Consider the following 10,128-nt stretch of genomic DNA (forward strand, 5'->3'; position numbering starts at 1 on the left):
TAAATTGAAAAAAAAAGAATAAAACGGGTTTAGTTGTGATATTTTTATACTTTTATATAGAAATAAATGGTGTTTAATTACATTTTTAGAAGATGAGGCTTTAAGTGTTACTTTACTTTAGTCCCTCACTATAGCAAAACCGTTTGAGATGTTTAATATCCGTTCACAATTTAGCATCTTTAATGTATCTTTATCATTTTGAAAAAGTTTGGTGTGAATAAAATAAACCAGTTAGGAAGAGTAGCTAAAAACTCAGAGTCTGAAATATCCAAAAAATCCACATTCAAACCAAAATATCTGACTTCCTTTTGCTCTGAGCTAATAACTGTAAATTAGAAAGTTGTCCGGCTCGGTGAGACCAATATATGTACTGATTTTTGTAACTGTTGGTAAAACTAACCCACCCACTTTTGTCAAACGCATGTTGAAAGTGACACACTTCCTGCTGCCAGTTGGTGGCGCTATAACTTTGACTCACGATAGTTACATCCATCTGATCTGCCTCTTACCACGAACACACTGCTAAAGTTTCATCAAGATCAGTTAATGTATGCAGAAGTTATAACACTTCGTCTCCTCTCTTTTCTCGCCATAAATTTGTTTCCTCGCCACGGCCAAACCGTTCGAGATATCAAAAATCCGTCCGCAATTTAGCATTCTCAATGTCTTGACTTCATGCTGACTGAGTTTGGAGGTGATTGAATGAATTCTCTAGGAGGAGTACATCACATTCCACAGCAAGCGTTTTCCAAACAACCCATAATAGCCGACTTCCTGTTGGGCTGGCGTGAAACTTGACAGAGGGAAAGTTGTTCAGCCCGATGAAATCTATATGTGTACCGAGTTTCATATTAATTCATGCAAGCGTGTTTGATATATGGACCAAGTTTTCAGACCCTGTTCAAGAGGGCGCTGTTGAGCCCCCCTGCCACGCCCGTTTCTGAAACTTTTCACATGTCTACTGGCTAATAAGTGTTATGTGTCTGTCGAGTTTCATCCAATTTCAAGCATGCTAAGAGTTTCAAACGCATCCGAAAAGAATATTAAAATTTGATGCGTTGCCACGGCAACAGTATCTAAGATATCAATAATCCTTTCACAGGTCTACATCTGCCGTGTGTTTACATTATACACATAAAGTTTGAAGCAAATCGGGTAAAAGTAAGAGGGTGACTTCAAAGCATTTTGAAAGTGACACACTTCCTGCTGCCAGTTGGTGGCGCTATAACTTTGACTCACAATAGTCACATCCATGTGATCGGCCTCTTACAACGAATACACTGCTGAAGTTTCATCAAGATCAGTCAATGTATGCAGAAGTTATAACACACTTCCTGTGTCCCATTATTCGCCATAAATTAGTTTCCTCGCCACGGCCAAACCGTTCGAGATATCAAAAATCTGTTCGCAAGAATTCATCCTCAATGTCTTGACTTTATTCTCACCGAGTTTGGTGGCGATCGGATGAAATCCCTAGGAGGAGTATTTCACATTCCATTGTATGCGTTTTCCAAACAACGTATAATAACCGACTTCCTGTTGGGCTTTTGTAAAACTTAGAGCACGAAAGTTGTTCGGCCCGATGAGATCTATATGTGTACTGAGTTTCATATTATTACATGCAAGCGTGTTTGATTTATGGACCAAGTTTTCGGACCCCATTCCAGGGGGCGCCGTCGAGCCCCCCTGCCACGCCACGGTACCAGCTTCAGCCCGGCCCTGATGGCCGCGGGTTCTGACGTGTGTGCAAAATTTCAAGAGTTTTTGAGCATGTTAAGGGCCCCAAAAGTGTCAAAAAGGCAAAAAAAAAAATAATGAAGAAAAAAAAAAAAAATAATCCTTACGGAAACAATAGGGCCTTCGCCCTTTCAGGGCTTGGGCCCTAATAAATAATCCTTACGGAAAGAATAGGGCCTTCGCCCTTTCAGGGCTTGGGCCCTAATTAACTTTTTAAATTAATTTTTTAAAAAGGAAGTCAGAGTTGCGTTAATATATATACTTTTTTGTAAAAAAAAAAAAAAAAAACGTAATTATGAGAAGTGCCCTTTATTTCACTTGAGCCCCTGCCCCTCAAAATGTCTGTGCACGTCCCTGTTAAGACTTAACACTTAACTTAAAACTTAACACTAAACAAATGTTAAGTTGGCTCTAAAATTTACGTTTAAAGGGATAGTTCAGGATTTTAGACATGAATCCGGTCCAGTTTTGGTCAAGATGAAATTAGTCCGGCAAGTTTGCTGGGGTCACGGCAATAAAGCTTTTTTCTTCTCAAATCAATATGTGTTCAAAAGAGTGATATATTTGCAGCACAAAACCGCTGTCTATGGAGAGGTCAGACCTCGTAATGGCTTGGCACTATTTTCTTCCCCGTCATATCACTGCGCGCTGCCGCTACCTACAGCCAGCTGGGAGCCGCGCACGTGTCACTTTGTTTACAGCTCGTAAAGAGAACGATAACATGTCTGACTACAGCAGCGACGATGACAACATTGACTTCGACACACAGCCAAAAGGATATCTTTACGAACCTGAATACACAGATGACGAGTTACGCCAGATGGAGTTAGAAAGGACAGAAAGAGAGAGGATGGACAGAGAAGTTGAACAAGTTGAAGCTGGAGCCACAGCTGCTGCAGTAGCTATGTTAGCTCGTTCGTGTAGCTGTTCTGAGCACGTAAACACTGCTGTAAACACTGCCGAACAACTGAAAAAGTGGTGTGCGCCTGCGCAGCTCCCAGCTGGCTGTAGGTAGCGGCAGCGCGCAGTGATATGACAGGGGAGAAAATAGTGCCAAGCCATTACGAGGTCTGACCTCTCCATAGACAACGTTTTAGTGACGCAAATATATCACTCTTTTGAACACATATTGATTTGAGAAGAAAAAAGCTTTATTGCCGTGACCCCAGCAATCTTGCCGGACTAATTTCATCTTGACCAAAACTGGACCAGAGCTCGGCTCACAGGACGCTGTCGGGGGTAAGTCATGGTCAATGCACCACACTGCTTATGGGGAAGCTATAGAGATTCATGTCTAAAATCCTGAACTATCCCTTTAAGTGTGATTGATGAATGATACCCTTTTATTACAGTGTTATTATTGAAGCATAATTTGCAAAACTGTATTAATCTAGATGCAGAATCAGATTTAACTGTGATTTTCTGCTTTAATAAAGAGTTTAACTGGTAAGATCCTCAGAGGAGTTGTGCAGCGATTATATAAGAATGGAAAGACTGTGTCGTTGAAGGTGGATGTGAATGTGAGTAAATGTGTGTTAGTTACAGGATCAGAGAATGACACTGTTCCTCTGTCATAGTCCACCTGAACTCTCACACGCTGAAGCTTCTGTTTAACAGTGAAGACAGTCTCGGGTTGCTCTGGGGATTCTGAGATGTATTTGCTGTTCTTGTATCGCACACGCCAGACATTAGAGTCAAAGAAATCCTTTCCCTTCCTTTGGTTTGATGCTGTGGTTATTCCAAGAATCCAGTATGTATTGTCTCCAACCTCCACATCCCAGCAGTGTGTTCCTGAGTTAAAGCCCTCAGATCCCAGGACACATGTATATTCATCAAACCTCTCTGGATTATCAGGAAGTGTTTTATAAACATCACTGTCCGACACACTGGTCAGATCAGCAGAGAGTGTGAGCCAAGGAGCTGCTGTGTTTGGATCCAGAGTCAACGGAGCTGTAAAGAGAATAACATCAGATTACAGGATGATGATTATAGAAATGTAAATGTGAAACAACAGTATTCAATAAACACACTATTGTATCCTAATACATAAACATAGATCATGAGGAATGGACTTTTCATAATGAGTTCGCTGTATGATCTGATGATTTTCTGAAATACAGTTCAGATTCACTTGGAAATTATTAAATATATTTCTATCAAATGTTGATGTTGTGTGTGTTTATATCTGAACTATCTTCTGCACTGGTGTCAAATCTGCTGAGACTCACTGTGTTGGACAGTTTCCAGCATCTTCTTCCAGACTCTGAACGGCAGGTTACCCAGATAACGCGACACATGAATCAAAGCTCCAGAACTCATCCGTGGATCCGGCTGTGAGATCTGGACTCTGAGGAACATTCAGGAGTCAGAACTGCAGTGAATTTGAGTTCAGATCCACTGAGAGAAGAGATACGAACAGCTCACTCACCTTTCCATTGAGGCCTTAAAGTTCTGGAAAATATAGAGTTTGAAAACATTTTAATATCTTATCAAACACTCTCATTGTCAATGAGTCTCTCTATACAAGTTGTTTTATGCACAAAGAATGAAGCCAGATTGATTTGTCACCTTTAGAAACGAGACGTCATTGTCTTTCATCATCTCCTCCATGTCTCTGATTGTGTGTGAAAGAGCTGAGATGTGTGTGTTCATCTCCTCCAGCTTCTCTTTCATCCTCTGCTTCTTCTGCTCCTCTTCCTCTCTCAGTGCAGTGATTGTAGCTTCTTCTTCGTCTCTGAGAAACTGATGAAGCTTCTCAAACTCTTCTTTAATCTGACGCTCTGTGTGCTCAGCTTGAGACTGAAATCCAATCACATTCACTTCAGTCAGCGCTGTATGAACACACACTCCACTAATGTCAATAATAAACTCTGTGTGTGAATGAGTATTTAACTCTTTATATCCTCACCTTGATGTGTTCAATTGTTTTATCACACTCTTCTTTCATTTCTTCTCCATGTTTGAGCTTGTTTTGTAAGGACGTCAGTGCTGTATTAAATTCCTCCTACAGGTTAAGATGAAAATCTGTGAAACTTATGCAGCTTTAAGAGGTTTAAACGTTGTATTCTTGGATGTTTTTATAGTTATATTATTTATATGTTGAATGGGTCATTCTCATGGAAGCATTTGTGTCTGAAAATGGCAGGCCATATATTTTTTAATTATTTAATTTGGAAAGGATGAACATCAAGAAATCATGTTTTCATCAAACAAATATGTTTTTTGCCATGGCCAATTCTTAATTATTATATCCATGCATTTATAAATTAGTGGTTGTGCAAATACAAATACAGAAAGTGAAAGAATGCTAGTATTAATCATTTTTTTGGTGTGTCTTGTAATAAATCACATATTATTAATGAAAAATAATTAATAACCCATGACATTTCTATTTTTTAAATTATGTTTTACTAACAAAGTTCGGGAGAAGTAGTTCAGATAATTAACCTAATTGTCATGGGAGGAGTTCATCCAGTCAACTCAGTTAACATCAGGAGGTATAAGTTATATACAGCAGTTTTTACCACTATTCTATGACAGTTTTCCAGCATCACTCCACCACCCCATCTCCTCACTTACTAGACCTATCCCAAACCTGGGATGGGGGAGTACTCTGGGTTCAGGCCAAATTCCCCTCGGACAGCACACCAAATACGCATATCCTTTACTCTATCTAATTATATGTAACTCACGCAAAATATGAAGGGCTTCCCTCTCTATACACTCTTACACTGTGCACAATTATTAGGCAAGTTGTATTTTTGAGGATTCATTTTATTATTGAACAACCACAGTGCTCTCAGTCAATCCAAAATCTTGATAAACCTCAAACCTGAATATTTAAGGAAGTAAAAGTGAGGTTTTGGCTTTCTTAGGACAATATCTATGTGTGCACAATTACTGGGCAACTCTTAGTGTGCAGATTTATTATGCAGAAAAATTAAAAAAAATTCCCATCTCACTTGTTTATTTTCATCTGTTAAAGTGAGAATAATAAACAAACAACTCAATTTACAAAAAAAATAAAAGAAAAAAAAGAAATTAGTTACCAATAGCCACTCTTCTTTTCAATAACAGTTATAAGCCTTCCATTCATGGAGTCTGTCAGTTTCTTGATCTGTTGATGATCAACTCTTTGTGCAGCAGACACCATAGCCTCCCATACACTGTTCAGAGAGGTGTACTGTTTTCCTTCACCGTAAATCTCCCATTTAAGAAGGACCTACAAGTTCTCAATAGGGTTTAGATCAGGTGAGGAAGGGGGCCATGTCATTATTCTTTCATTTTTAAGGCATTTACTGGCTAGTACATTGATGCATGCGATGGAGCATTGTCCTGCATAAAAATTATGATCTTCTTAAAGGATACAGACTTTTTCTTGTACCACTGCTTGAAGAAGTATCTTCTGAAAACTGGCAGTAGGTTTGGGAGTTCATTTTGAGTCCATCCTCAACCCGAAAATGTCCAACTAGCTCATCTTTAATAAAAGCAGCCCATACCAGTACCCCACCTCCACCTTGCTGTCGTCTGAGTCGACGTGGAACTCTGTGCTCGTTACTGATCCAGCCGTGGGCTCATCCATCTGGTCCGTCAAGACTCACTCTCATCTCATCAGTCCATGAAACCTTTGAAAAATCTGTCTTTAGATATTTCCTGGCCCAGTCTTTACGTTTCAACTTATGTTTCTTGTTCAGTGGTGGTCGGGTTTCAGCCTTCCTAACCTTGGTCATGTCTCTGAGCACTGAACACCTCGTACTTCAGGGCACTCGTATACTGCTGTTCTGGAATATGACTGTCATGATTCATGTATGTCAGGGGTTCTCAATCCTGGTCCTCGAGGGCCACTTTCCTGCAGAGTTTAGCTCTAACCCTAATCAAACACACCTGAACCAGCTAATTAAGCTCTTCAGGTTTACTAGAGAGCTAAAGGCAGGTGAGTTTGATCAAGGTTGGAGCTAAACTCCGCAGGAAAGTGGCCCTCGAGGACCAGGATTGAGAACCCCTGATGTATGTGTTCCCCTGTCTTGTACCATGTTAGCAGTTCCCCGTTATGTTGATTAGTCTCCCCAGGTGTTTCTTATTAGCCACGCCCCTTGTTATCTTGTTTAACTTTGTCTTTGTATTTAAACCTCTGTGCTTCAGTTGTTGTTTGTCGGTCGTTGTAGCTTGTAGCTGTTTCCTGTTCCTGTCCTGAGTTCCTTGTTCTGTTGTTTTCCCTGGATTACCTGTTTGTTTCATTAAAGTAGTGCTTGCATGTGGATTCTCTCTCTGCTTCGTCCTTGCCTCATCATTACAGAACGACCGACCAACCATGAATCCAGCAGCACAGATTATGTGTCTCCGTCAAGGAGATTGACCCATTCTGGAGTACGTGAGAGACTTTATCGATCTGGCAAATGTAACTTCTATGGACTCTCTGTGCCTCATGATTTTTTTAGAGGGGGACTATCAGAGCCATTCGGGTTTGCCATGCCACTGCACAATCCCCATTGGACTTTAGAATGTAATATTTACTTGGCCCTGCAACTGAGTGGTTCTGTATATGCTGTGGGGATCATGGAGGAGAAACATGGTACTCCCACATTAGCCCTCATTCCACAGCCTCGTTCCGTCACGTCTGCCGATCCAGAGACTGTTCACGTCAAGTCTGCCGATCCAGAGACTGTTCACGTCAAGTCTGCCGATCCAGAGACTGTTCACATCACGCCTGCCGAGCCAGAGTCTCCGGACAAGATGGCCGCCGTTGAGCCAGTCTCCGGACAAGATGGCCGCTGCCGAGCCAGTGTCTCCGGACAAGATGGCCGCCACCAAGCCAGTGTCTCTGGCCATCTTGGCCGGAGACACTGGCTTGTGGCGGCCATCTTGTCCGGAGACTGGCTCAGTCTCTTTCTCACATCCTGAAGAGAAAGTGACGGTGGAGAATGTCTGGGAGAAAGCACACGAGCGCTAGCTGTACAGCACGGTGCTCCAGACAGTTTTTTTGTCACGACTTCTCCGTTTCTGACCACGTCCAGACTTCTTCAGAAGCTCGTCTTCGGCGCTGGATGCAGCTTTCCTCCCCTGAGAGACAGCGTCAGGAAAGCAGCGTGGCCTGCTGTCCCTGTCAGGGCGGGGACTCTGACTCTTCAAGCCATGACGATGCTTCGGCCACGGCTATCTTGGTCTCACCACCGGTTCATGCTTGCACCGAACAGCAGCAGAAGGGACAGCTTATTTCAAACTTATTTAAACATAACATGACAAAAATGTATGAAACTTGAATTGCTCTGTTTGTAAGTTAACTCGAACTCTCCCGCCATCTAGAAGTGATCATCGCATGTGCCCTTCGCTATAATGGCCTTGTGGAAGGGCCCTTTGTGAAGGGAAACAGTTGTTCACTTTCGTTTGGGACACCCCTACAAATGGCCCGACGTGCCCTTCAAGGGTGCAAAAACACCATTTGGAATGTGCCCTTGATGATAGGCTTCTTGCAGAAGGTTGGCTGAAGGAAAAGATTCAGAATGAATGACTTCCAAACGGCGCCCTATAGAAAAGGAAGCCCCACATATTTTGCACGATTGAACATCATTGGCCTGTGTTACTGCAGTGATTAAATAAAGCTGTGGTGAGCAGGACGAGGACGAGGCCGAGAACGGTGCAAGGCCAGTGGTGTGATTGCTGATGAGTGACACCTGCGGACCGCACCGGTCTTGTATCTCTCACGGAGGAGCGGAGGCATAAAAGGAGGAGCGACGATCGTGAAGGGTGAGAGAGGACCAGGCCTGGACTGTTTTATTTGATATTTTGTTTTATTATGTGTGGTGGCAGTTATCCGTGTTTATTTATTTATTAAAGTTCACCAGTTCTCGCCTCCTTCTTCCAATAACAACGAATTACAAAGGCTTCAATAGTATTTGGAATAAGCGTTAGCAAATGCAATGTCGAAGTGAACTGAATCGAAAGGGAACTGTTTATGTTTTTAGCACTGTATTTAGCATATGGCATGAGAGACATTTTGTCTTACCTTGTAAGATGAAAGCACTTCACTGATGGGTCTGAATGTGTGATTGGTGTGTTTCTCTGAGTCTCTGCACACGAAACACACATGCTGTTTGTCCTCCAGACAGAAGAGTTTGAGTTTCTCACTGTGTAAACTGCAGATCTCCTCAGATCCTGATGAACGTTTCTCATTTCTCTCCTTTATCAATGAATCACACAAGTTTTTTAACACGAGATTAACTGGAGGATGTTCATTTGAGGATCTTTTCCTGCAGACAGGACACTCCTGAGTTTCCTTTTTTTTCCAGAACTGTTGTAGACACTCTTTACAAATACTGTGACTACAGGACAGAAAAACGGGAGTCTTGAAGATTTCACAGCAAACGGGACAAGAAAGCTCTTCCACAGATTTTGAATCCATTTCCTCGTCTTGAAAAGGATCCAATGATCTACAATTTACTTTCACTTTCTGAACGTTGGTTTGAAAAGTAAATAACTATTACAATCAAAATCTAATCTGGGTTCATTCAGAAATACACAACAATCCTAATATAATGTGTCCTCCTCTGTTCTTCACAACTCGTTTTAGCTTTCAGTAAAAATGAAAGGTAGAAATAATGACTAGTCAGTGTCTGGAAGGTTTTGTAAGAGGGTGGAGCTTCTGATGATATTTTGGACCTTCTGGTGTCAGTTGCATAAACTGCTGAATCTAGTCTTACAAGCTATCACATTTTTTCTTTAACCCTTTCATGCATAGTGGTCACTACAGTCGACAGCTATTCAAAAAGCATTTTCTTGCATTTGTTTATTTTAGTTTTGTTTATTAGGTTCTGTAAAAGGGTGGAGTTTCTGAAGACTTACTGGATACTCATATTATTAGGGCCCAAGCCCTGAAAGGGCGAAGGCCCTATTGTTTTCGTAAGGATTTTTTTTTTTTTTTTTTTTTTTCTTCATTATTTTTTTTTTGCCTTTTTGCCACTTTTGGGGCCCTTAACATGCTCAAAAACTCTTGAAACTTTGCACACAGGTCAGAACCCGCGGCCATCAGGGCCGGACTGAAGCTGGTACCTGGGCATGGCAGGGGGACTCGACAGCGCCCCCTGGAATGGGGTCCGAAATCTTGGTCCATATATCAAACACGCTTGCATGTAATAATATGAAACTCAGTACACATATAGATCTCATCGGGCCGTACAACTTTCGTGCTCTGAGTTTTACAAAAGCCCAACAGGAAGTCGGTTATTATACGTTGTTTGGAAAACGCATACAATGGAATGTGAAATACTCCTCCTAGGGAATTCATCCGATCGCCGCCAAACTCGGTGAGAATAAAGTCAAGACATTGAGGATGAATTCTTGCGAACAGATTTTTGATATCTCGAACGGTTTGGCCGTGGCGAGGAAACGAATTTA

The 10,128-nt window shown here is 41.7% G+C and overlaps 1 protein-coding gene across 1 annotated transcript; it reads right to left on the reverse strand.

Moving 5' to 3' along the window:
* Window positions 1-3,042: 3,042 nt before the first annotated feature.
* On the reverse strand, window positions 3,043-9,136 carry LOC307170982 (E3 ubiquitin-protein ligase TRIM35-like; the record flags this gene model as incomplete). The annotated part of the gene is made up of 6 exons (XM_079892320.1): window positions 3,043-3,687; window positions 3,966-4,084; window positions 4,166-4,188; window positions 4,306-4,536; window positions 4,646-4,741; window positions 8,741-9,136. The coding sequence occupies 6 exons, from the start codon at window positions 9,134-9,136 to the stop codon at window positions 3,146-3,148; spliced, it is 1,407 nt and encodes a 468-aa protein (XP_079748446.1). The 3' UTR covers window positions 3,043-3,145.
* Between the last annotated feature and the right edge of the window lie 992 nt (window positions 9,137-10,128).

Source organism: Squalius cephalus (assembly GCF_949319135.1).
Source record: "Squalius cephalus genome assembly, chromosome: 14".
NCBI lineage: Eukaryota > Metazoa > Chordata > Actinopteri > Cypriniformes > Leuciscidae > Squalius > Squalius cephalus.